This window comes from Eretmochelys imbricata, chromosome 1 (assembly GCF_965152235.1).
Source record: "Eretmochelys imbricata isolate rEreImb1 chromosome 1, rEreImb1.hap1, whole genome shotgun sequence".
Lineage (NCBI taxonomy): Eukaryota > Metazoa > Chordata > Testudines > Cheloniidae > Eretmochelys > Eretmochelys imbricata.
The window spans coordinates 140,733,803-140,761,735 of record NC_135572.1 but is presented as its reverse complement, the minus strand read 5'-3'; the positions used below and the strand labels follow the sequence as shown (position 1 = coordinate 140,761,735).

The window sequence follows — 27,933 nt, the reverse complement described above, 5'->3', positions numbered from 1 at the left end:
GGCACGTTAAAATACAGAGAGTCATGCAACAAAGCCAGTCAGAGACAGGATGAAGTATTGAGAAACAACTGCACATTTTAGGTTCTGCTAGACTTTTAACTTTGTACCTGTCAACACATTTAAGTATTGAGGCAGGTCAGTGCTGTTATGTTATTGCTTAACACTTAGCAGCCATGGTCATAAGTGTATGCTTCAACAGAAACAAAGCCATCAAGTCCATACTTGAAGCTGTTCTAAAGATTTGAGAATAGGAAAAATCTGCGATCACGAATGTTGAACAAAGAGAACTCCCATCCATTTTCTCCTCTATGTTTTACAAAACTATTTTAACAGAGGAAATGGTGTTCCCTGCTCCCTTTAGTTTGAAATCTTAAGACAACAGCAAAGTATCGTCTAAAAAATGGCACTACCTTACTCGACAGATCTGGCCCCTGTGTGTATTCATAGACTTGTCTGTTAACTTTAGTGATAAAAAAAAAATTACTATTTGCACTGTACTGCATTCTGTTAGCACTACAGAGTTAATATGGCTAGGGGAGAGTGAGCTGGATTCTGTTCTGGGATTGTACATCATCCACTAAATTGTTATCTAAATTTCAATTTCAGGGCTCTGGCTAGAGGGTTTAAGGAACTTCTGCATAGCAATTCTCCTTACCCCATCCTGTATTATATATGGCAACACTTCCATAGTGCAAAGACTGAATTCACTGGTCTCCATTTCCTTATATCTTCTCTTCCTTTACAGTCAGTCACAGTCAATTTGGGAATCATGTCAAAAATAGAGTATTACAACATGAATGTTTTTCAATAATAATGTTTAGGAGTGGATTTTGTGCCTTCAACTATTTTGAAAATTCCCTTCTGGGGTAAACAGCCACTTACACGTCTGGTTCTTTTTTGTTTGGGAGAGGGGCAGTGGAAGGGCAAGGAACTATAGGTTTTGCAACTGTCTGTTGTGCACATGCAGGTCAGGTATCTTTATTTGAAATCAAGACTTAGAGCTCTGCCATATGGGGAAACTCCACAGATTTTAATGGAGTTATAGCAGTGTAAAACAGGACTAACAGTGGTAAATCAGGCCAAAAGTACACATTTCAGCTGCCCATTACACCCCCAGTGACTGCTTATAAGAAAAATAGTTTCTTTTACAACTGGATACTGTAAAATCTTCTATCTTCTTTAATTTAAAAATAAAAGTCTAGAGCTGAATGCACCAGATAGATGGCGACAACCTCAAATCTGGTTTCAGTGCCAATTTGTTTTTCAAGTAAAAAAAACAGCTCATTTTCAAGTAACTGTCCTTACTTTTGCTAATGGCATCTTGTAACATTAAATCAAAAAGAACATATAAAATCCAATTTACTTTGTACTTTTTATTGCTATTTTTGCATTTCTCAGCTTGGACAATGGGAATAGGCTACTCATTTTCACTTTTGTTTCTAATGACTTTCTAGTTAATTTGTTAGTCTCTAAGGTGCCACAAGTACTCCTGTTCTTTTTGCTGATTTGGACTAACACGGCTGCTACTCTGAAACTAGTTAACTTCACTTTTTTATGTATTAACATAGTGTTCAATGTTTAAGAGCCTTACCTTGCAAGGTGCCTCACACAACATTATGTTGACTTCAGCAGAGCTCCCTGTAAGCATGGGGTCTGTGTACAGTAGCTTGTGAGTGTACTGCCTGAGTCACAAATATTGTAGGGGGAAGTGTATTGGTTCTTAGACTCCCCCCCTCCCGCCATCCTCCAAAAACATCCTGTTAATTAGAACTTTTAAAATATCTGTTTCATGAAAACATTCCTATTGATCTTAGGCTTTATATATTGATAGTTGCTAAAGGTAAATTTGGAGTCAACTTTTCCTTGAATCTGAAAGCCTCCCTAGACACTCATCCTGCAAACATTTATGCCTGTGCTTAGCCTTACTAGCACAAGTAAACAAACTAGGGAAATACAATCTAGATGGAGCTACTATAAGGTGGGTGCATAACTATTTGGAAAATCAGTGGTTCACAGTCATACTGGAAGGGCATAACGAGCAGGGTCCTGCAGGGATTGGTTCTGGGTCTGGTTCTATTCAATATCTTCATTGGTGATTTAGATAATGGCATAAAGACTACTCTTATAAAGTTTGCGGACGATACGAATCTGGGAGGGGTTGCAAGTGCTTTGGAGGATAGGATTAAAATTCAAAATGATCTGGACAAACTGAAGAAATGGTCTGAAGCAAATAGGTTGAAATTCAATAAGGACAAATGCACAGTACTCCACTTAAGAAGGAACCATTAGTTGCACACATACAAAATGGGAAATGACTGCCTAGGAAAGGGATCTGCAGGTCACAGTGGATCACAAGCTAAATATGACTCAACAGTGTAACGCTGTTGTAAAAAAAGCAAACATCATTCCAGGATGTATTAGCATAAGTACTGTAAGCAAGTCAAGAGAAGTAATTCTTCCGCTCTACTCTGCGCTGACTAGACCTCACCTGGAGTATTGCGTCCAGTTCTGGGCGCCACATTTCAGGAAGGATGTGGACAAACTGGAGAAAGTCCAGAGAAGAGCAACAAAAATTATTAAAGGTCTAGAAAATATGACTTATGAAAAAAGATTGAAAAAATTAGGTTTGTTTAGTCTGGAGAGGAGAAGATTGAGAGGGGACATGATAATAGTTTTCAAGTACATAAAAGGTTGTTACAAGGAGGAGGGAGAAAAATTGTTCTTCTTAACATCTGAGGATTGGACAAGAAGCAATGGACTTAAATTGCAGCAAGGGTGGTTTAGGTTGGACATTAGGAAAACCTTCCTGTCAGGATGATAAGCACTGGAATAAATTGCCTCGGGATGTTGTGAAATCTCCATCATTGGGGATTTTTAAGAGCAGGTTGGACAAACACCTGTGAGGGATCGTCTAGATAATACTTAGTCCTGCCATGAGTGCAGGGGACTGGACTAGATGACCTCTCGAGATCCCTTCCATGAGTCTAAGTACTCCCTTTGACTTCAGACACATGGACTGCTCATGCTAGTAAAGTTAAGCCCGTTTGTAAGCATGTTTGCAAATGCAGAATCTCAAGAATCTCTTCAGAGAGAGCCACCCCCCTCCATATCACTGAATTCACTACTACCACCCCTCCAATGTTCAAAAATCATGAGTCAGCCAATTCCCAAAATCAGGAAACTGCATGAAAAAACATGAGACTTAAAAAAAAACAACCACCAATAAATGCTTGTGTCTCTTTAAAAAAAGAAAAGGAGTACTTGTGGTACCTTAGAGACTAACCAATTTATTTGAGCATAAGCTCTCGTGAGCTATAGCTCACTTCATCGGATGCATTCAGTGGAAAATACAGTGAGGAGATTTATATTCACACAGAACATGAAAAAATGGATGTTTGTCATGCACACTGTAAGGAGAGTGATCACTTAAGATGAGCTATTACCAGCAGGAGGGGGGGGGAACGGGAGGGGACTGGTGGATGACCTTTTGTAGTGATAATCAAGGTGGGCCATTTCCAGCAGTTAACAAGAACATCTGGGGGGGGGGGGGGGGGAAGGGGGGAGAATAAACAAGGGGAAATAGTTTTACTTTGTGTAATGACTCAACCACGCCCAGTCTCTATTCAAGCCTAAATTAATTGTATCCAATTTGCAAATTAATTCCCATTCAGCAGTCTCTGGTTGGAGTCTGTTTTTGAAGAATAGCCACTTTTAGGTCAGAAATCGAGTGACCAGAGAGATTGAAGTGTTCTCCGACTGGTTTACGAATGTTATAATTCTTGATGTCTGATTTGTGTCCATTTATTCTTTTACATAGAGACTGTCCAATTTGACCAATGTACATGGCAGACGGACATTAATGCATTAGGGCGCATGATAAACACCCATTTTTTCATGTTCTGTGTGAATATAAATCTCCTCACTGTATTTTCCACTGAATGCATCCAATGAAGTGAGCTGTAGCTCACGAAAGCTTATGCGCAAATAAATTGGTTAGTCCCTCAGGTACCACAAGGACTCCTTTTCTTTTTGCGAATACAGACTAACACGGCTGCTATTCTGAAACCTGGTCTCTTTAGTTACCCCTGGTTTTTGATCCTTCTGGGTTCCCAGCATCCAACTTTTCTCAGCTGCCATGAGGGCCTTTTCAAAATGAAATGTCAGATTCACTCTTAATAACATGACTCCAGGAGCTGGGGCTTTCAGAAAACAAACACACCAACCATCTCAGAGCGGGCAACCAGCAGCGCAGTTACACAGGTGGGAGATCGGCCTCCAGCGCAGTCTCTGCCTAGGCGTGCGTGAGACGCCCGGCCTGCTGGAGACGGACGAGCGGCGACGCTCCTGCGAAAAGTGGGGCGATTCCCCGCCCCCGCCCGGGCAGAGGGTCCGGCGCCAGGAGGCGGCTCCCCGGGATGCTGCGGGAGCGCCGGGTTCAGTCCGCGCGCTGCTCTCACTGAGAACTAGGCTGCCGCTGCCCAGGTCCTAACAGAGGCGTAAAGCCGTTATTAATGCCAAAGGGCTTGAAAAATACACCCAAGGGAAAGTCCCCTCCTGACTCAAGCCCATTAGCAGCACCAACGATTTCATCGGCGAGGTGGGTTTTTTCTCCTTTCTCAAGAGCAAGGGGCGGTTCCATTTGGGTGCCAGCCGCTCTATTGTCCTTGCATGGCCTGTGCGCGAGCGAGCTGCCGCGGGAGGGCGGGGCGGGCAGAACCAAGGTTTCCCCTCCCCCCGGCTCCGAGACAACCGTCCCCGCTGCCGCAGCCCCGCGGCACCTGTCAGTCAGCCGCCTGCCGGGGCTCGGGCGCGCAGCTCCGTGCAGACGCCGCAGCGCTCGCCCGCGCGGGGAATGGTTGGCCCCGGGCGGCTGGTTTGCCTGCCTCTGCCCCGCAGTGCCTAGCCCGGGCAACTGACCGGGTTGCTGCTGGGAAAGACGTTCACGTTCCTCCTCCCACGGCAGCCGTCCGGAGCGGGGCGGGCAGAGGATGGGGCCCCCCGGTTGCCGTTCGGCAGGTGAGTGGCTGCAAAGCGCCCAGCTGCGCGCATCTGTCCGAGCGGGGGGCACCCACCGCTGGCTCCGCTCCGCTGGTCGGGGACGCGAACAGGCATTCAGAGCCATTCGTAATTCGGCAAAGAAAGGCGATTGTTGGTCACCATGGCGAAGAAAACAGGCAAACCAACCATCGGCCAGTCCCCTTAAACCCAGTCGTATATTGAGATTAGAGCAAATTAACTCTTCCCCCCCCACCCCCACCCCCAACCACCAGAGCCAGGTGCTCTTTGCTGTGTGAAATTCTAATCAGCTGGCGAAGAGGGGAGTCAAACCATCGCTGGCTGTGACAAACTCACGCTCCCTGGAATGTGGCAGCCTTGGGCCTGTTAAGTACTGAACACAATTCATTGTGTCCCTGTATGTTTCTTAGATATTGAACTAAAGAGCTGTGTTACCCCCTGAAATGAACCCCTATCCCTGGGTAGGGTTACAGCACAGAAACTGTAAGCAATCGCTTACAATCATCCTTTGTAGACAAAAAGAAAAGGAGTACTTGTGGCACCTTAGAGACTAACCAATTTATTTGAGCATGAGCTTTTTGTGAGCTACAGCTCACTTCATCAGATACAATAACTGTATCCATATAAACACGGTTCATATGGTGCAATAACTAACCCATGCATTTTAGGTGTTATAAAATGCTTTAAAATATATTACTTCTGTCATATAGATTCTTTATGCACTGGAATAATATTGCTTGCCTATGGGTCATAATGATAGCATGTAGACTTATGATGACTAAGATTATATATGACAGAAGTAATATATTGCAGTATATATGTGTTAGGTGTTAAAATAATACATGCTGTTCTTGACCTGAATTGTTGTTGTTTTTCTTTCATAGTGGTGTGAACACAGCATCCAGATAATAAACCAATCATTTATGGCATCTGATTATGTGAGGAGCATGTAGATAATGTCTGTGGTGCAGTATGCCCATTGATTACTGGCCAGGGTTAGCATGTAGATGAAGGGGTAAATCCTCTCTATAATCCCTGCTTTGTTGACAGCTGCTATGTTTATTTTGGAATAAGGGCATCAGTTGCCAGCAAGTGTCACAGGAAAGCTTGCTGCATGTATGAACCAGGAAGAATAAGAGCTGCTTCAGAGAGAGGATCCCAGCCACGCTCTTGCTGCTCTGAAGTGTGGGAGGGAGAGAGAGACACAGGAAGAGAGAGAGACAAAAATCCCAGGCTTTGGGGAGATGAGAAGCAGAAGTAACTCTGGAGTCCGCTTGGATGGCTATGCCCGACTGGTTCAACAGACCATTTTATGTCATCAGGTGAGTGCAGAGTCAGTGCAGAGAAGAATGGGACCCTTTCACTCCTCCACGAACCCCGTTGGGCCTTTATTTTGAGGGAGTATTTTTTTTCGTTTATGAATTTTTTTTTAATCTTACTCATTATTTCAGTCGGCTCTGTGGGATTCCTGATATAAGTTCAGTGGGCTGGTTAATTGCTTAGTGGACGTGACTGAGTACTGGTTTGGGGCAGATCCAAGAGCAGCGCCCGTGCTTTTGGAGTATGTGTGTGGAGCTCATTATTGTATGGAGCGGAGTATGTTGGTTCAGCGTGTTGCAATAGGGAGCAGAGTATGTTTGCACAATCTGTTATTGTAGGAAATAGAGTATTTGTGGAGAGTTATGCTATGAAGTATTTCTTATAACGTCGTGTGGTATGCGGTGGAATGTACTGTACAAATTAAGTGGAGTATTAGTTTAGGAAGAGAATAGAGAGAGGTGCACTGAGGTAGTGCCCCAGATAGATATCCTGTACTGATTTAATTCAGTAATGCGGATGTTGGACATACAGCATTCATAACGATAGAAAAATATCTTCTCTGTAAAGTAAATGGTGGCTTCTTTTCATTCTGAGTGGGCATCAAGTAAAATGAGTTGCTGTAACTCGACAAGGATTCTCAGTAGCTGATTATACAAGACTTGAAAAAGCATGTCCGTTGTATGTGGAAACCCAGTAAGTTCTTAAATGTTAGTTTAACGTTGTTGTTTGTGGTTATGTTCAATGGCTTGCCTTCACACTCAGATATGTGAGCTTGCATTATTGTGTATCTTTTGAAACTGGTGTACATAGGCATAACAGTGACTTTCAGATACGTGGCTATGAATGTCATTTAGCTGAAAGTAAGACTGAATCCGAAATAGAGCTGGTTCAGTTGCCAGCAAACATAATTTGTTTAGTATGTATTTATTACAATACACTTCGTACCAGAATCTTTGGCCAGATTCTCTTCTCAGTCACACTGGTGAAAATCTACAATCACTATGTTAACTTTAGCGGAGTGACTTTAGATTTATATAGCAGTGTAACTCAGATCAGACTCTGACCCCTTGTTGTGTGGCTTGGATACATACATAGTAAAAGAATGACACTCTCAAGGCTGGTAGGCAAAAAATGTGACCTACTATACGTTTTGGCTCATGGACATGCATAAACACCTACCATATTGTTCTCCATTTGCTCAGATCATCTATTACATCCTTAAGAACAGACATAGGGTGCAGAAAAGTTAGTGTCCTTTGAGATGGTGGGTGGTTCAATTCAAATAGTTCAGCATATAAAGATGAGAGCAAGGAATTTTTTCCATGAGTCAGTTTCCAAATATACTTATTACTAAGCACTGAAAGAGGCTGCAAGGCAGTGGAGGAGGGTGTTACGGACCCAAACCTGCTCATGCTGAAGTCAATAGGAGCTTTGCCATTTCAGATCCATTTTGTATATTTGTAAATTCTTACATTTGGAAAGCATATGTTATAAGCAAAATAGAAATCTAATAAAAAGGAATGATGTATTTAATGTATGCTGGGGTAGATTATTGGTTTTATTCCAATTTATACCAGATGACCTATAATCTTCAAATCACAGATTACATTTTTTGTGCAAAATATAAGTGAAACATTGAAGTCAGAGCTCCTTGCAGGACTGGTGCCGTAGTGAACATTTTCTGCTAACATATATGACCCTCGCAGCAGGGTGGATTTGATTTAAATCAAATTGATTTAAATCACTAGTCATTTAATCATGGATTTCTACATAAAAGTGCATTCTTGTTGGTTGTTATAACCTTAATACATATTCTTCACAATGCGGAGATAGATGTAGGTTTCATTTTTGGAAGGTACACACTATACATTTTTAACGTGATTTATTTTGAAAACTTTTCAGATTAGTTTTACAGCTGTATCAGAAAATGAATGATTGCTTGCTTATTTCATTTACCAAAGGTAATTGAAGCAGATATTTATGAAGTCATTGGGAGGTGAACTATCTCCAATTTAACAGGTTAATAATCATTAATATTTGGAGGATTTTCTTTCCATGCTGTATTAGGAGGAGAACATCACCAGATGGACATTTAAATTATTTTATTTAACTAAAATAACAACGTTATGTATTCTGGATTTTTTTTTCTTCAACAGCAAACATATAATATTTTAACAAAACAAGCATATGAATATTTGAATTTAGTTAAAAATTCACATTTTTTAAAATCAGATTTGTTTTTGTTAAAATTGTTTTTAACTAAAATAGTTAAATCAAATATTAAAAAAAAATTAAATTGACTATATCAGCCAGGTCAACATGAGAAACTTAAAATATTGGCTTCTGCAGCTAGCTCAGTTGTCTTCACCTTCATTTTCCTGTTTGTTCATAATCTGGAAAAGAAAAACCAGCTTTCCTGCTTTTTCAGGTCCCAAACGATTTCTCAATTCGGAATGAATTAGTCCAAAGGAAGAAAATATTCTTTCTACACCGGCAGAAGAAGGTACTGCAGTTAAAAGTGAGATTATCACTTCAACAGTCTCGGAATCCAAGTGCTTAAGTGACTTTCACCAGTTCACTGGTGTGACTTTCTTTAAAACATCATAAGAAAACATATATTTCTTGAATGGTTGACCCTTAGCTCTGAAGTTTATTATAGTTGGCATTATGGAGGGATGATTGCTGGATGTCCATGCCATAGCCAACTCCTCTTCTTCAGCAGTTAAGGTTTGACCCTGTTACCAAGTATTGAGAATATTTGCAAGAAAATGAGCTGGAGATAGTGCTTGTCCCATTCCTTTTTTTAATGCTTGTGATTTAATTCTGTCATTGTATATTTCTCTTTTTAAGATCTCACTCAGTTCCTTCCAAATTCCAACAGCATCAGCAATAAAACAAGTATATCCCTGCATTTTGTTCCAGGCTACAGAAATAGGCTTCAGGGTACTCAACATGTGCTCAGCGTTTCTCTCAAGCCCAATGTTGAGAACTTTGGCTGTGACAGTGCCATCTGTTTTTTCACGATTTTGTTCACAAACTGTCATCAGATTAGGCCAGTTCTTGATATAGTGCTCAAACCAGTCCACTACTGAGTTCAATCTCACATCTTGTGGGAGAGTTATCTTGGTTCCTCCCACTTTTTTCAGAGCAGCTACTGCAAAGTGGTTATTACGGAAGTATTTTACAATTTCAACAACATTAGCCTTTATTTCTGGAACGCTGAAGTTTTTAGCTAGGAGGTGCATCAAATGAGCACTGCAACCATACATTATTAGCTCGGGACTCTCTTCTAATTTTCTTCTCATCTTGGATACATTTGCAGCATTGTCTGTGACTAAGCTGCATACTAGACAGTTGAATTATTTTTCACAGTTTGTTATAGCTTTTACTGCTACTTCTTGTAAGTATTCTGCTGTGTGTGCATTTCCTGATGTATCGGTTGTTTCTGTATCGAAGACATTCCCTTCTTCTGCTGTCACACAAGCACATACAACAGGATCATTATGGACATTGCTCCACCCATCAAGACTCAGGTTAACAATTTCACTCTCTAGACCTTTTGCACACTGCTCAATTTCTCTTTCATACACTTTATCCAGCAATTTGCCTGTGAAATCTGCTCTTTTGGGTGGACTGTATCCTGGTCTTAATCACTGAACCATGTTAATGAAGTATGGGTTCTCAGTCATCTGGAAAGGAGAGTTTATTGCATAAACAAACGAGGCAGTTTTTTCACCAGTTACCTCTTTTTGTAATCCGCTGGTTCTTATCCCAAATTTATCTATGGTTGTTTCTGGATTATGGAGGTGTTTTTTTCTTTTTGCTACAGGTGATATACTGTGGCTATGTGACATGATGTGATTGAAATGCTATCATTGGCAGATAACTCTGAAACTATAGAAAATGATGGTGATCTTGAAAGTGGATAGTCTTCAGAATCCTGTATGTTGAGGATGGATTCTCCTAAACAAAATAAATCAATGCAGTTATTTAATTACCATTACCATACTGCTCATTTAGTATTACTCATTGCATTCGCTGACATTCAGTACTACTTTAAAGGTGAAATTGTAAAAGGAAGATCTGCCTATTTCAGCTATTTATTTTTTATCACAACTGCAGCTAAAATGATAGTACCATAGAGTAACAACTATATTTTTTTGCTCAAACATGAGAATTCAAGCATAGTCCATAGGGAATACAGGCAGTGCTTAAGAAAGAGGTATGAAATAAAAAAGTTTACCAACCTGAAGATCCTGCATGTTCAGACATGTTCCTTTCATCATCTTCAGTGCAGCTTCCTCCTGAGAAGGAACACTTCTCGTGATGATGTTTCATTCGAACAATCAGGCCTTGCATTTCTTTCTTGCACTGTTTGCATTTTGCGCGCATTCCTGTCTTACCCACAGGTAGAGGAACTTCATTAAAATATTCTCAAACTGGGTCTGTTTTATGGCCTGTTGCCATTATAGGTTTTTCCTTCTAGTGAGAGAATGGTATGGTAGATCTCAAATCAATGAAGGCTACACTCAAAAATACCTCAAGACTTCTGGAATATGCTGCTCGAAACAAAAGTGAAACTGTTAAACTGCCTGTTCCTCCCATTTCACATTTATCTCCAGACTTCTTCTCCTTGTCCAGATCTGTTCCGCCCCCAGCAATCTTCGATTCATTGAACTTTTTGAAACTTTGCACTTTTAGAGAGAGGTAAGAGATTGAATCTGTGCGCAAATTTGCAGAGGGACAATAGAGTTGAGGTCTGTTGTTTCTCACCTCTATTTATTTATTTATTTGTTTTGTTTGTTTGTTTATTTAAAAACATTTTTGCTGTTAACAAGCATGTTATCTCTGGAGACACAAATCCACAGTTTGAGAACTGCAAAACTAAGCATCTCTGATGGTATCTTCTAGACTGAGCACTGAGTCCCAATGGGTAGATAGAAGGATTAACCTAAGTAATCTATACAGAAGCTCCTGGAATCCCATAAGATTGGGTCCCTAGTCCATGAACTATTAGAACTCATTTACAAAACTTTTCTTAAACATTACATGAATATGTTATCTCATACTATAGAATTAGAATTTATAATCCCTATTCCAGGATGAGATGTTATAGCTCAAAGATATATCTTAATTAAAACTATCTTTAGATAGGTTTTTTCCTCAAAAAGCATTTTATCAAAAAAATCCGATTTAAATAAAACTGATTTTTTTGAAAAAAAATTTTAAATAATTGATTTGTATCCACCCTGCCTTGCAGTGTATAGACATCTCCGTGATAGGTGCTTTAGAAATGCAGGTGGATAGATTAGATTTAAGTCCTTAATTGGAGTTAATATGGTGGAGAAGGTGTAGCTATGATCATATGTTAGTTAATGTTGAGGAAAATACAGTGGGGAAAATGTTCAGTATGTTTCCTCCACTTGCAATATCATTATTCTTCTGATACAATTATTTTATTTGTATAACAGCTTTTATTTAAAGAGTATTGCACTATATTATTTATACCCTCTATAGCCCGGTGTACAGAAGAATAATGACTCAACTATTTTATTTCACCCATCGATTTAGGTTGGTATTTTTTGTATTTTTTGTGTTTTATCCAATGTCAATATTCATTTTATGAAAAAAAAATATTACATGGGGTATTTAAGGAGAAAAGAATATGTGGCTAAAATAGAAATCATTAAATGCCAGCTGATAAAAATAAGATATTCAGAAGTGGTCACAAAAATACATTACAGTCAACTTCATACAATCAAACCCAGCTGGAGTTTAGTGACGGTCTGACTTTAATATCAGTACTCTGCTAGATCAAAGAACAGGTTATATAAGTCTATGTGTTTGCTAAACTATGCTCTGAGTGAAACTCTGATCTCTGTTATCTCAATTTAATTCTGTAGTAGCTCCAGTGTGGTCAATGAAATTACTCGATTTTTACACCAATGAAAGTGAGATCGGAATCTGGTCTTTTTAGCAGATTCTTGTTTCCAGACAAATAGATGTAGTGAAATGCAAATATATTAAATAGAAAGAGACACAGCACACACAATTAAGTAACAATTTAAGGCCTCAGTTTGGCAATCAGATCTCTGTAACAGAGCCTTCTGTCCTTGTAGAACCCCATTGACTTCAGTGGGGTTCCTTGGCACATGGATCTGCTCATGCAGATCTCATTGGGAGGCCCTCATCCTACAAACTAAATTAAATTTTATAATCACATGGTGGGCCTAATGCTACATGGTGCCCAGACATTCTTTTGATATCCATGGGAGTTGAGCATACCCAGTACCTCATAGTTCACACTCAGTATCTTGCAGGGGTGGACTCTTTGTATACTAGCAGGAGGAACTGAGAAAAAAATCCAAATTTTTAAGAGTAGGCATTTTATGAAGCAAACTTTTAAAAATATTAGTCAGTTAATGTTTCTTCCTGTGAATTGATAGTACCATGATGCTACAGAATTACCTTTGTTCATGAAGTTTCACGAAAGGCCTGATCCAATGTCCATTAAAGTCCAGAGTGGACTTAACCTAGATATTCGGGACTTGACTGAAAAGTTAAGTCCCTCTGATTCTAATGTAGAGGGGGAGAAGGGATTGCCTCTAGATCTTGTTGTATGTTTTCTTAATTCAGCACCTTTTAAAACTTTGAAAGCAGGTAAGTCCCTGGTGGTTGATGAGTCTCCCAGTGTCTTGTGTGAACGTTGACATTTTTGGAGGAACAATCTTAGTGCTGTTTAGAATTTTCCATTGCACAATTGGCACCAGGCCCAGAATGTAGCTGCTAGGGGGCTTGGAGTGCAATCTCTGCAGGGCTAGAATTACAGCTACGTAGACTTTCTTTGTATGGCAAGTGAGGGATGAACAAAAAAAGACTGGGCAAAATAGCTAGAAATATGAGATTTGCCTTTTAGGCTCATCCTTCTTCCTAGTCTAATTAGCTTAGACTGCAGGTGGCTTCTGCTGAATCACTGTTTTTCTTTTTTTCCTGTTTTTCTTCTGCTTTTCCTTTTTTCCCATTTGGAAATGTCTTTGAGCAGTTAATCCCCTTTTGGGTATTTACGTGACATATGGAATGTTCCATTCATAAAGCTAGCATCAGAGAGATTATTCTGCACTCATCCAATCTCTGTTATTTGAACTATAAGCTCTTTGGGACAGAGACCGACTCTACAATGTAGATGTTTATACAGTGTGTGCTATATGAGTAGGCTGTGTGGCACTGATCCCTGATTTAGGCCACTGAATGCTACTTTCCTCTAGTAATAAATGAGAATACTGATTATATACCAGTAATGTTTACCTGGCTGCCACCCGTGTTTTCATTCAAATCCCTCCTAAAAAGTGTACGAGAAGACAGGTGACGTTTCCTCCTCTGCAAAACTACCTCTTCCCAGAAAATAAGGTGTTCTAAACATTTAACTGAACCAACATATGCCAATAATGAGTCCGTGTGTAATTCTGTTATTTGTAACCCTTGTCTTTCTGCACGCCAGCCTAAACCCCTGTTTGTTGCTCTCACTGGGGCTTGGTTCTGCACCACAGACATCAATGGTGCAGGCTCAGGCACTAAATACATGATAAGCTCTTTGAGCTGGGAACCTTCTCTTTTTATTTGTTCTGAATATTGCTAGGTCAGTAGGTGAATCATAGCTCTTGGGTGGGATGAGAACTGCTCAACTGTATGTCATAGCCTCCATGCTACTAGCAGTCAAAGGAGATTCTCCTTTACCTCAGGTTTTGGGAGTCTGGTGGGAAGATCAAGGTTGTATCTCACTGTGAATTTATGAATTGTCTAAGTGCAGGTAAGTGTATGAAGTCTTATGTGGTCCTGTGTTTCTTACATCATCAATTGATATGGAAAGTGCTGCTGTAGTTAAATAAGTTAACTTTTCAGGTGAACAGTGTGTGCTGTTCTGGTTTTCTTTTCTTTCCGATTAGAATCCAGTTACTGGACTGCTTTCGGCCAGCACGGAGCAAAAGGATGCTTGGGTCCGGGATAATGTCTACAGCATTCTGGCTGTGTGGGGTCTGGGAATGGCTTATCGGAAGAATGCAGACCGGGATGAGGATAAGGCAAAAGCCTATGAACTTGAGCAGGTATGTCTAAATATTACATGTAGCAAATGTATTTTTTTTATTGTCTCTCAGCTTTTCTTTCATGTGATGGTGATTTTATTTTATGCTGTATTTATTGTTTATATTGCTGTTGTGCCCAGGATATACAAGGGTTTCCAGACACACAGAGTCTGGGCTGGTGCTGACACTTTCCATCTGTTTTTCTTGGGTACCTATCTAGCCCATGTTACAACAGTGTCTGAGATCTCACAATCTCTAATGTGTTTGTCCTCCCAACATCCCTGTGGGATAGGGAAGTGCAGTTATCCCCATTGTACGGATAGGGAACTAAGGCACAGAGAGACTAAGGGACTTGCCCAAGGTCACATGGGAAGTCTGTGGTGCAGCAGGAAATTGAACCTTGGTCTCCCAGGTCCCAGGCTAGCACCCTAGCCACTGGACCATCCTTTCTCTCTAAACAATTTATAATCTAAGGTCCCAATCCTCCAAACACCCACATGGGTAACTCTAAGCAGTCCCATTAAAGTCAGAAGCCACGCGCATAAGCGTTTGCAAGATCAGGGCCTAAGAAGGAAAAACATCAGGGTGGCCATGCAGGGGTGGAGGAGGAGGAGACAGTGTACAAGAAAAGCCATGAGAGTGATAATTGGCACATGTGCTGTTAGTTCTATTGTATTAAAATTGTAGTATTAATGATTTTATTATTTATTATTATTCATATGGGGAGGGTTGAGGTAAGGGGATGGCAAGAAGGGTGGCTTAATAGGAGCAGTGCGTGGGGGTAGGGAGGGATGGAGAGTACAGATGGCTGGCAGAGCAAGACTAGCTATGAAGGGACAGTGAGGGAGAGGAGCAGCATGAGGTTAGGAGAAGAGCCATAAGGTTGATTCTCCCACTCCATGTAGTTGGGAGGATACGTTTGTCCAGTGGGTGTTTCTGCAGTGTTGTCTTGCAATTTTGAAGGCACTGGGTGAATTTAATGCTTGACTTTAATCACCAACCCATGGTTACCTTGGAAACCTACTATGGGAGAAATAGCCCAGACTCAGTAATGTGTATTGCCTCTTTGTCTTCTGAGGGCATTGCATAACTTTTCCAAATATTCTTGTTTCGGGTACAAAGATGTGCTTAATTACTGGATTTAGGGGAAAATCCTATTGTCACACTGTCTGGGGTGGCTCACGACTGAGAGTGCCTAACTCAGGGCAGACTGTCAGACACCCCAAACTGGTGGTGTATTCTGTAATTAAATTTCACCAAGCAGTGTGAACTCCTGGATCACTATAACAGTCTTACCATGGAGTCACAGACCATTCCTTAAGATTCTCCAGCCTATCTTGCCGCCCAGACAAACTGGACTTTGTGATAAAATGGATACTTACACAAAAAATCACACCACTTTTAGGTTGCTTCCCAAGAGACCAGTCACTTACCCCAGATCAGTTAGTACTCTAGATCTTGCACCAAAGACAATGCTGGCAGCCAATTCTATAGTAAACTAACTAAAGGTTTATTAGCTAAGAAAAGGAAATGAGAGTTATTGAGAGGTTAGAGCAGGTAAAATCTATGCACAGGTGAATCACAGTTTGTAATTCCAAATGGTGGCAGTGATATAATAAACTGCCAGTTTCTCAAAAGCCTTTTCAGGGTACCCATATTGTCTCTGAGGATCTCTGCTTTGGATGTGCTTCCCTGTAAGAGTCTAAACAGTCCAGAGATTCAGGATCTTTCCTTGAGTCCATACTTATAGCTTCTTCTCACAAAAAACAAGCTGATAGTGTCACTACCCATGTGGGCTTTTCCTTTCATGATGGGGAGATAGAGGAATGCATTTCGAGTCTTTGACCTCCGATCATCGCAGACAATGACCATTTGCTTTGAAATTAGCACTTTTCTGTTTAAGTTCTTCACTGGCATCCCACAAGGGTGTCTTTCTCCTTTGATGGGTTATTTAGTTGCAGGGCTGTGCACGATGTAAATGTTTGCTATTACATTATAACGGGATACAGATACATGAAAACAATGCAAGTAATATCCCACTAGTTTTCACGACGTTTAAACACCAAATACACTCTTATACATTTAACAGTGAGATGAGAATACCATATTTTTTCAAGTGACCGCGTATCAGCTTCCCCAAAAAGCACATTCAAGGCAAAAATCTGGAAAAGAAAACACACAGAAATGTATTTCTTTAAAAGCATTTGAGGATGTTCATGTTCACACGCATGGCAGGCCAGTAGTAGAGACCCTGAGCCTTGTTGTTAAATACTGTCTAATACAGGTAAGCAGACTGGTGATTTTTAGACTTTAATTATTCTGTTTTATTCTTACAGAATGTTGTGAAACTGATGCGGGGACTTTTGCAATGTATGATGAGACAGGTAATCTAATAACCCAGGAGTATTTACTCAGTTGCAAGGTCAGATCTGGTGCTTTAAAGTCAATTTGTGCATGAAAGGGCGAGATTAATTATGAGAATATGGTATCTCAGATTGAAGGAGTGATTGAAATTCCCAAGACTAGTGGTTCTCTGGAGTCCTTTTTGTATGATAAAGAATGCATCCCTTTGGCACCTCCCTTCGTCTCATAGATTTGAAACAAATGGCAATACATCTTTAATTAAAATTTAAATCACCGCTCATATAAGTTTATTGCATATGGGGAAATACGTTTATACCATGCATATCTGTGGACAAGTGCTTGTTATATTTACAAAGCATTTCATTTCAGAGCAGATATTTCTTTTCTTTTATCTGAGACTTCAGTGGATTGATTTCTGTGTGTACAAATATGGGTGTAATAAAAGTATTTCAACCTGTGCAATTGCTATGAGCAAAACTCTGCTCTGTTATACTTTTATGACTGGTCACACCTGTGACAAATTGCATTTATATCTGGGCAAATAAATTGCACAGCTGTAACTAAGGCCTCAACTCAGCAAGGCACTTAAGCACATTCTTAAGTGCTTCGCTGAATTGGAGCATATAAGAGTAAGATAACAAAAGTCAGAGCACCAACATATTTCCTATTCTTGGAGCATGTATGTTCTTGGCTGAAAAACCTCTTGCAAAGTTTTTTGACTTTAAAATCCTGGGTGTTCTTTTTAGGTGGATAAAGTAGAGAAGTTCAAATACACACAGACTACAAAGGACTGCTTGCATGCCAAGTATAACTCAGCCACTTGTTCCACAGTAGTAGGGGATGACCAGTGGGGACATCTACAAGTAGATGCAACTTCCCTTTTCTTGCTCTTCCTGGCACAGATGACTGCATCAGGTAAGCAGAAGATGTTTTAGCCGTGATCATTGGTGCAGATTTTTTGTTAAGTTAAACGTTGTAGTTACCTTCCATCAGAACAACACAATTTAATAGTGTGGAAATCTGCCTTTCTTCTACAAAATGGAGTATACTAAAAAAATCACCAAAATATATATTTGGGAGAAGCAGCCCTTTTTTATCAGAACTCCATAACTATGTTCTGATTGCCCCCTCTTTCAAATACAAGAGGACAGGATGTGACTACCTTTGGGTTTATGTTAGCATTGCTACTGATTGAGCAGAGGGGTTTCTCCACTTCTCTACGTACAATGGGAGCACTGTCCCTATTTTATCTCAAGCTCTTTTAAGTATAAATAGAAATCAGGTCTGCCTCTTGGGTTTTGTGCATAATACTCTGCATAATGGTTTGAATGGGTTTCCCTGGCTCTACTTTTGCTTGTGAACCTCATGTCGCTTTTTTCTTCATAGGAGCACTCGCAAATATCAGCACTTTCCTTTAAGTGCATTACCAGAGAGGATTTGCAGAGGAGTATCTTCCATAAAAAAGAGATGGCAGTTGCATCATTTACCTAGCTGTGCAGTGAAAGCAGTTATTGCTTAAACATTGTCCCTAGCTAAATATTTAAATGACCTATGGCAAAATGCCAGAAAAAATAAGGCCGTGATTTAAAGCAATCAACAGTGAGCCTCAAGTCTGGTTACTGAGAGCAGGATTCCCAGCCAGTCTGAGTCCTGAGGGTACAGTGCCGGTAGGAAAGCAGATGAGCTATCACTCTGTATGGAGTTGTTTCAAAAATGAAAACTTGCCTCCCATGGCTGCCTTCCTCCTAGCTACCCCCTCTCCCGCCGTGCGTAATATTTTAGAGGTGAAGAGGGGCTGGTACAGTGAGCTGTAACAGCATATCTATTTCCTTTTGGTGCCAAACATATGGCTCCTTGATAACTGGCAGGAAAATATTTCATATTCCTGGGATGGAATAAAATATGGTAGATAGAATATGTGAGCAGGGAGTACTACATTTAAAAGTTTTTTGTGCACTTATACGGACGTAATGTCTCTGTGAATAGAGATCTGGATCAGTTAGATCAGATGTTTATTAAGAAAACAATCACCTGAAGGGCAGTTTCAGAAAAGCTGGCTCATGGAGGTGCAAAGCACAAAGCGTATCCTGAATCATATAAGTCCATTGAGCTTGTGAAGGATAGGTGTTAGTTCCACTGCTGCCCTACCGAGAGCTTAGACTGGGCTACGTTTTGGATCAGCGGGGAGCCTGATCAGAGTTAAAAACTTTTATTAAAGCTAATGTTTAAAATCAAGTTTATGCAAGTTAAGAAGGAAGGTACTGTACATCTGGGGTCAGTCTTGAGTTATGAGAGATTACATATATCAGTCACAAGATACATATATAGCACATAACCAGCATAGACCCAGATTAGGATGTGGGAGTTTTTAAAGTGTCAGTGAATAAATGATCTCGGGTCTGCCACCCATAGAATGTATTTAGAGTCCAAGTCAGTATTGGTATAGCAAATAGGTACATGGGCGGGGTGCGTCCTAAATGAAATGAATGCCAGCTATCCTGGCCATGGTTCCCTGCTCACTGGCACCATGTTATTTGAATGTTTTACAGATGCCACCCACGACGTGGTCCTCTGATACCTTCTATCCTCAGGGTCCCTTGCAACGGTCTTCCCCGGCAAAAGTGGGTGTCAACCCTTCCGGCACTCACCCTGTGTGTGAATGTGGCCCGGAGAGTTTAATATTTTGATGACTCTTTGAAACAACATGTATTAGTGGCCTTTAAAGTGCTATCTCAACTGCAGATATTATAGGGATTTTTCCACTGATTTCAGCAGGCATTGGTTGCTAGTGAATAAAATGAAAATTTCGAACTTCTTTTCTGTCAAACATTTCAATTTTTATGTAGGAATGTAATTTTTTGTTCTGTTTTTAATCAGGATTGCATATTGTATTCACCCTTGATGAAGTTGCCTTTATACAGAATCTTGTTTTTTACATAGAAGCTGCCTATAAAGTCGCTGTAAGTATTTAGTTTATATATAAACAATTTGAGTACTTCCTAGGAACTGACTGAACAGAATTTCTTATTTCTCTGCCGGGAAGGAATGTATTCCGCCTGAAGGGTGGGGCTGAAGCAGCAAATTTGATTATAAGATTTCATAGCTGATTTATACAGTAATTCAAACAGCATTCCCATTGCTTGGAACTTGCTGCTCTGAATATGCAGGAAAACAAGCCAAAGTGGGGACCTTAAATGATTAAAGGTTAAGGATAGGTTCTTTTAGAAGAACTTCAACCCAAGTTCAGTCATTTAAAAGTTTCATTTACCACATATATAGCCTGAACTTGCTAGAGTTAAGAAAGGCTCTGAAGTCTCGATCTCACTCAGTGCACATGAGCGAAATTACCTCATTAGAAAGAACTGCATACTAAAACTGAGATGATATCTGAATTTGCTTTGATAAACCATTTAACCTACCGTATTGTTTAAAAGAGAAATATACAAGCACAAAAATACCCAGACTGGCCTTGAAGGAAGTGCAAGTTAATGGGCCAAACTGTGTTCTCCGATACACTTTTGAATTCCTAATGAGCCTGATTTGCCATTCTGGAATAGCACTTTTCTTGGTGAGCAGCACCATGGCAACCAATGGGGGTCCCTGGTCACTGTTCTCTGAAAGTAGAGATTTCTGTATCATATCATAATGTGAAGTAAGATTCGGTTTTGTTTCTTGGTACTTATTGTCCCAATTTTCATTTAAAAAAAAAATCATTCTTTTGTGAAAAAAAGAAAAAAATTGCCAAATTGTTTTTAAGGAGAGAGTAGTGATGTGAAGGGATTGGGAGAAGGTATATGGGGTGGGAATTGCCTTCTTTGCCTTGACATTCCTCATCTATCAGGAAACTAGTACATGACTAAGGCCCCAATCCTGCTGAGATTTACTTGCATGAGATTTACTTTAAGCATGTAAGACAGGGGTTCTCAAACCGGGGGTCGGGACCACTCAGGGGGTCGTGAGATTATTATATGCGGGGTCGTGAGCTGTCAGCCTCCACCCAAAACCACTCTTTGCATCCAGCATTTATAATAGTGTTAAAAATATATAAAAAAGTGGTTTTTAATTTATAAGGGGGGTCGCACTCAGAGGCTTGCTGTTTGAAAGGGGTCACCAGTACAAAAGTTTGAGAACCACTGAGGTCCCATTGAATTCAAAATTAAGCATGAGTAAGCCTTTGCAGGATCAGGTCCTAACTCCATAAATAAATAGGTCCTTCCAACGGTGTTGTTGGGTTGTGATTTTTTTACCTCGTCTGTTTTTCCTTCTTTTTGTTTCAGGACTATGGAATATGGGAACGTGGTGATAAAACCAATCAGGGCATCCCTGAACTGAATGCAAGCTCTGTAGGCATGGCCAAGGTGAGAATATTTTTACTGGTTTGTTCTTCATATGTAGAATTAGAACGGTGACTCTCTAACATGTTTGTTTGCCTCACTGTCTTGGTTCATCTGACCTTGTGGTTGCTAGTTGATTACATCGGAATATGTATTTTAGTGGAGATTGCACATAAATCTCAATGTCATTTTAGTCCTTTTGCGGCCTTAGTTTTCATCTCTGAAGCCTAGCTATGTCTCTTTTCGGAGGGGGCTAAGAATCTTTCAGAGATCTAGCTAGATGCACTAGCATAAAGTGCTTGCTCTCTCTTGATATTAAGTATTCTGCTTCCATGGTGCTCTCAGGTGTGAAGGAAATTCTGGATAAGTAACAGAATGCTTGGTTAAGGAGTTAAATAAAAAAAAATGTTTGGAGAGGAAATGAATAATAGAGGTATAAGTCAGGCATTGTGCATGCCTCTGTCTCACAAAGTAAGGACAAAGAGACATTCAGTGAAATTGAAAGGCAACAAACTTAAAACTGAGAATCCACTTTTTTACACAGTGCCTAATTAATCTGTGGAACTCACTGCCACCAAGTAACTTGAGGCCTAGAGCCTAGTAGGTTTCCAAAATGGATTATAAGGAGCCCTATAAGTAGAGATCAAAAAAAGGATTTATAAGGATGCTGAGACATCTGCAGACACATTAGATAGTAAAAGGGAGAATTCTGCATGCTCTTGCTGTAGACCAACCAAATGTTGATGGAAGTAGGATTAAGTTTGCTCCATAGTTGTCTTGTGCCTTCCTATGAAAAATCTGTACTGGCCGCTGTCAGTACTGGAGCGAGCACTGTGCTGTGTATCCCTGCTGGGAGTGAGCTATCTGGCTGCTGACGCACTGCAGGCGGAAAAATGCATGTTTGCTTTTAGCTGAGCAATCTTCTGTAATACTGAACAAAACATAAGTGTTTGCATGTGTGGGGAAGCAAAGCAACCTGCTGCTACACAAAAGGAAATTTGGTTTTCTTCGTTCAATACATTTACTCTCTTTCACTACAAATACAAGAGGTAAGGAAAGGAAATGTGAAGTGGAGGACAACTGTTCTCATGGCAGCAGTGCAGCATGGATCTTGATGGGCTTTGTACATGCTTGCTCGCCTTTAAGTCTCCCCTGGGTCCAACTGTAAATTCCCCTACAGGAAATTCTTGTCATCAAACACTGATCTCCTGCTCTGCACAGCAGACCAGTAGAGGGAGGCTATTTATAGTTTCAGAGCTTGGCAATAACACTCCTGATATTAGCTTTGCAGGATTTTGTGTATCCGTGTCTCCAGAAAGAACAAGACAGAAAGGGTTGTGTTCTCTACTTGTATGCTGCTTGTGTCTGAAATCAATTTGCACTGCAGTGAATACCTAGGGTGAAAACAGACAAGGAGACACATTCACCTCTTGTGTAACTCCATTGACATCAACTCCAGGAGAGAGCTCTGTGGGAAGTACAGCTCTGCCTGCCTGGCTCCTGAGCTCCAGGCACCAGCTGTTTCTTTGTCCCATCCCCGTTACAGGTCCAAGATCCCCGCCCCAGCAGAGTTACAGATGCTTCTGCAGCTCCCTCACAGGAGCCCACCTCATTGGAAATATTCCTGCTCTCCCCTGTACCTTCTTAAGACTGTAAAAGCTGAACTAGAAGGATATGATAATCCTCCTTTGAACTGAAATAGCCTCAGTCAGTTGACCTTGAGGCATGCTGTAAAGCCCTTATTTTTGAATGGGCACTTCAGGAGTGGTGGGGCATGGGATTCTTTGGGAATTTGAGAAATGGGGAGATTGGCAATATTTTCTTGATTCAATAGAGATGGATTGATTGTTATGCATTGCATTTTTAACAGGTGGAAAGTGCGGGGAGTCATCTTATGTTTGCTTAAATCTAAATACATAAATATGACTCTCTCTTTTCTAAAAGAGTGAGGTCAGAAATTCCCATGCTTTCTTATCAAGTGTGTAAGAGTCCACAAGTCAGTGAAGTCCATTGGCATTTTTCTGTTGTCTTCAATGGGCATTGGATCAGGTGGGAAGTGCACAAATCTGGATTGATATGTGTCTGTGTTTCTGAAGGCTGCACTGGAAGCAATTGATGAACTAGACCTTTTTGGAGCCCATGGGGGGAGCAAGTCCGTGATTCACGTCCTTCCTGATGAAGTTGAACATTGCCAGGTAAAGAGCAGCCTTCGAGGTTCCTTTGCTGTAAGGGAGCACAAACGAGCCAGTGACAAGCACCCTGCTTGTAGAAAATGTTGACTAAGCGAAACCAGAACTTCAGCATACAGTTTCACACAATACATTGTGTATCCTATGTAGAGTAGGTTACATGCCACCAATGACTAACTTTGACCATTCCCATTTAAATAGTTCTCATTCAATAAATTCCCAGCTGTTTTGAACGCCGATTATGCGCCCTTTTTGCATCTGACATAATCCCTTGAATGAGGCTGATTGTTTTACATATTTTGTTCTGTGTTTGTATTTTGCTCAGTCTATTCTATACTCCATGTTGCCAAGGGCATCCACGTCAAAGGAGATTGATGCTGGACTGTTGTCCATTATTTCTTACCCAGCTTTTGCAGTGGAGGATGTGAACGTTGTAAATGCAACCAAAAGTGAAATCCTCACCAAATTGCAAGTAAGAGTTCTCTTTTTTTTCTTGGTCTGTTTGCTTGTGGGGAGAGGAGGTAATACATTGAGTTGTCTTCTCCTGCCAGTTAGCTGAAAGATTGCAGGGCACAATGGGTGTGAGTAGGAGGAAGAGGTAGCTCTCCCCTCCCTGAAGTAATGTAAAATAACAAAGAATTTCTATTGTGCAATGTCAACGTTTTCAGGAATGTTATTTTTTTTTCCACAGGGACGTTATGGCTGCTCTCGCTTCCTTCGAGATGGATACAAAACACCAAGAGAGGTCCTATTTCTGCAGATTTTCAGTAGACATTTTGAAGATTTTTTTTAACCCAAATTTGTCAAAATTTCATGCCTGTTTTGTTTATTTTGTGCTACATAAAGTGATAGCCTGTATCATAACTAAGATTCTGCATCATCAGGAAGAGTACACAGTGTTATACAATCCAAATAGCAACATATCCACACTTATAATGAACCTTGGCCAAAGGAGATTAGATAATGGAAGAACAGTTATTAACAACAGGAAAACATAATTCGCCATTCTAATATCAAAATCAAACACATATTTTATAACTGGTTATGGTTCCTAAGGGGACATAATAGCACACTCAAAATCACAACCAATAGGGTATAAAGATTAATTCCCCATGCACACAGTCATCAAACAGTGGGCAAAGCAAAGGTGATCTTGATAAGATCTAGGTTTCTGGGATTGCATAGGCGTTTGGTTGAGTACGTGTGGGTACATATATGTGAGAAGAAAAGGTGATAAATGTAGGTGTGTGGCTTTATCCTGTATTTCCTTTGGCTTTAGAGGGTTTATGTGTGACACACATCTGTTCATATCATGTATAGAATATTAAATGAATATGATTTGATTTTTAGGATCCAAACAGGTTACACTATGATCCTGCTGAGCTCAAACTGTTCGAGAATATAGAGTGTGAGTGGCCAGTATTCTGGACCTACTTCCTAATTGATGGAGTGTTCAATGGGGACAAAATTCAGGTAAGGAAGGAGCAAACTGCTTGAGTTAGGCTGGAATGGAAAAGCAGTCAGCAATATGGCTGTTACTCTGCTTGTTTGCACTGTCCGTTATTTTCCCTCGTTTCTGAGTAAATCCCCCTGGACTACTTTCCCAACTAGATCCCAGTGTTGGCTGTTTTAGGGAAATACCTTCCACAATGCCTGACGAGATGTACTGGGAGGCGCTGCGGGAGGCCAGAGGAAGGACTCTTCTCCCCCCACCATGGGCAGTGAGGTGGCAATGGAGCCATTCTGCGGCTTTCTCAGGGTCACAAAAACCCGGGGAGCTAGTTTCTAGGGGCAATGTCAAGTGGATCTGCATAGCATGGATTCACCATCCACACCTGATACCCCCCTTCCCTGTCAGAGTGAGCTCCCAGCAGCCTGACCGTTTCCCCCCAGTGCTGTGCGTGGCACCTGCAAACCCAGTCTGTTGTGCCTTGGGACTGGCCCCCTTGAAGAGCTTCTCTTCTGCTGATGGAATGAGTAGGTTAATTATCTTTCATTGTTGATTCAAGCACTCCCTCTCCAGGAGTGCAAAGTTGCCAGCCTTATAATGATCATCATTTCAAGGAGGTGCTGTGGGAAACTATTTAAACTATATAGCAACAAGTCACCCAAACCAGATGGTACCAATGCAAGAGTTTTGAAGAAACTCAAGAATTAAGAGGCTGAGGAACTAACACAAGTATGATTAAAATCACATAGTGTACAGGCGGCTGAAAGGGGGCCAAATGTTGTACTCCCATTAAAAAAGGGCACTAGGGGTGATGCCGGGAATCACCGACCAGCAAGCCTCATTTCAGTACCTTGTACATAAATGGAATGAAAGAATAGCTAGAGAGAGAATCATGAAACACCTAGATGGCCATAGTACAATAGAAAAACACGAGCACAGCTTCTTGAGAGGAAATGCAAAATTAACCTGTGGAATTTATTGCTGCAAGATATAGAATATCAGGGTTGGAAGGGACCTCAGGAGGTCATCTAGTCCAACCCCCTGCTCAAAGCAGGACCAATCCCCAACTAACTATACCTATAGTATAACTAACTAACTAACTGTACCTATAGTATTTGCAACTTTTCCTTTTTTTTTTTTCTTGCCAGCCTTGCAGCCACTTAGCCTCTTAGAGCCTAAATACCTTTGTGAATCTGGACTTTTGTGATTATCAGCAGCTACAGAGCCTAGCAGCTGAAGCTCATTCAGCACTGGTCCCTGAGTCGTGGTACATGTGGTGTCTACTGGGGTCGACTATTAAGCCTCCCCCGGACCTGCTCCATGTCAGCCCAGACAGACAGACTCATGCTCGCAGGGTTCAAACTGGTGCACCAAAAACAGGCTAGCCCACTGCTAAGGGATCGGGTGGGCTTTTGAGAGCCTTAGTTGCAGCCCGAGCCACTGTATGCACGCTGCTATTTTTAGTGAGCCAGCTTGAGCCCACAAGCACAAATCAGTTTTTACTCGGACTGGGAGGTGATCCCACCTGCAATGTAGATAGACTTTTAGAAGTTTGGTATACCACAGCGATAAGCAGCTATAATAGTTACTGTAACAATACTTGCTATAATAACCCAGTTGAATGGATTCCCAGGTGTTTCAGAAGTTTCTGAGGTATCTAGCCTGAAGTTAAGAGTTTTTACTCTAAAAAATGACATTGATTTATGTCTATATGATGATGAATACTAGATAAATCAGAAAAAAATGGTAGTTGGTGGCTCTAGAAGAAGATATTCCATGAAATTGGAAATATTAATTCCACACTTCGATGTGGACTTCAACATTAGTGAAAATGTTTACCCCTTTCCACAGCTGCCGTGCTTGTGCTGCTTTCTCCATGGAAAAAGGCAGGGAAAACCCATTTCCCTACCCCACCCAGCAGTCACCATCCTATTGCAAGATAGTCTTCTGGTTAAAGCACTGGATTAGGACTCAGAAACAGAACTACATTTTCCTAGCTGTGCCATAGATTTCTTTGTATAACCTGCTTCAAAGCCCATTTAAGTCATTAGGAGTCATTCTCTTAAGATGTCAAAGGGTTTTAGATCAGGCCCTTGATCTTTCTGCCTCCATTCCTCATTTGTATAACTGGAATAATTATGCTTCTCTATGTCATTGAGATGTAATGAGAATAAATTAATGAATGTATATGAATGCTCAGTCTATACTACAGTCCATAAACAAACAACCACTATGAAAATAGACAAGCATGAATATGCAGCAAGTTTCATTCATGTTTACTAATTCAAACTCAATAGCTTATGTCAGAGAACCTGGAAGGGAGCGGGGGAACAAAACAAAAACAAAGCCAAGGAAAACTACAGCATAAATTCATAAACGTACAGGTTTGTTAAACAAACTTATTTATTTTTATTTTCTGCACATTGTGTCTAGAGCAGACTCCAGCAACTTGAAGCACCCAGCAAGGCACTGGCTTTACTTGCTGCTCATATCAATCCATCCAGTTTTAGGCCATTATCCCATAAACTTATTTAAAAATGCAATCAGTGAGGCTAAAAGCTTAATAGGATTCAAAGTAGGACTAGACGCATTTGAATACCAAGAGAATAGCAATTTATTAGGGATATAAACCCTTATGCTTCAGGACGTAAGCCAACCACTAACTTCTTGTGGTCAAGAAGCAACCGGCCGGTAGGTTATTGTGTAATTATCCGTTACGGGGTTTCTTGTGGTGTCTTCTGATGTTGGCCAGTCTTGGCAGGAAGACACTAGAGTAATGGATCGCTGGCCTTGTCCAGTAGATCAATACCTGTGTTACCAGAGCCCTATTAATTTGCATATCTTTAAAGAAAGCTTTCCCCTACTTTCAAACCTATTTTTTCTTGTGTTTTTATTTAATTTTTATAGTCTTTTTATCCCCCAGAAATTGTAGAATTTTAGATGGGTTCTACTCTGATTCTGATTCCAGTTATGAATCTCGCCAGAGGATTCTGAGAAAGTCAAAAGCTGTACAATGTAAACATCTTTTGTTGTACTTATTTTTGAAAGAAAAAGCCAGTCAATAAACCAGTGAAAAAGCTCCTTTTGTTCTCTCTTCCCCACAACCTAATGGGGACACATAATTAATTTAAAATGGGAAGTTCAACAAAACTAGTGAATAAAATCTCGGATCAAATGCA

General features: G+C 40.6%; 1 protein-coding gene across 6 annotated transcripts in view; it reads left to right on the top strand.

The window, feature by feature from the left end:
• Positions 1 to 4,782: 4,782 nt before the first annotated feature.
• PHKA2 (phosphorylase kinase regulatory subunit alpha 2) overlaps positions 4,783 to 27,933 on the top strand; it is a 71,553-nt gene continuing 48,402 nt past the window's right edge. For 5 of the 6 annotated variants that reach the window (XM_077816503.1, XM_077816498.1, XM_077816491.1 and 2 more), the window contains exons 1-11: positions 4,783 to 5,016; positions 6,091 to 6,338; positions 14,280 to 14,438; positions 16,754 to 16,801; positions 17,528 to 17,696; positions 19,659 to 19,741; positions 21,059 to 21,139; positions 23,212 to 23,310; positions 23,630 to 23,776; positions 23,996 to 24,049; positions 24,655 to 24,777. In XM_077816503.1, the coding sequence (XP_077672629.1) occupies positions 6,261 to 6,338; positions 14,280 to 14,438; positions 16,754 to 16,801; positions 17,528 to 17,696; positions 19,659 to 19,741; positions 21,059 to 21,139; positions 23,212 to 23,310; positions 23,630 to 23,776; positions 23,996 to 24,049; positions 24,655 to 24,777 (1,041 nt within the window). In that variant the 5' untranslated portion in view covers positions 4,783 to 5,016; positions 6,091 to 6,260. Of the gene's footprint in view, positions 5,017 to 6,090; positions 6,339 to 14,279; positions 14,439 to 16,753; positions 16,802 to 17,527; positions 17,697 to 19,340; positions 19,403 to 19,658; positions 19,742 to 21,058; positions 21,140 to 23,211; positions 23,311 to 23,629; positions 23,777 to 23,995; positions 24,050 to 24,654; positions 24,778 to 27,933 lie in introns of those variants that run through there. The other variant, XM_077816512.1, reaches the window with a different exon arrangement.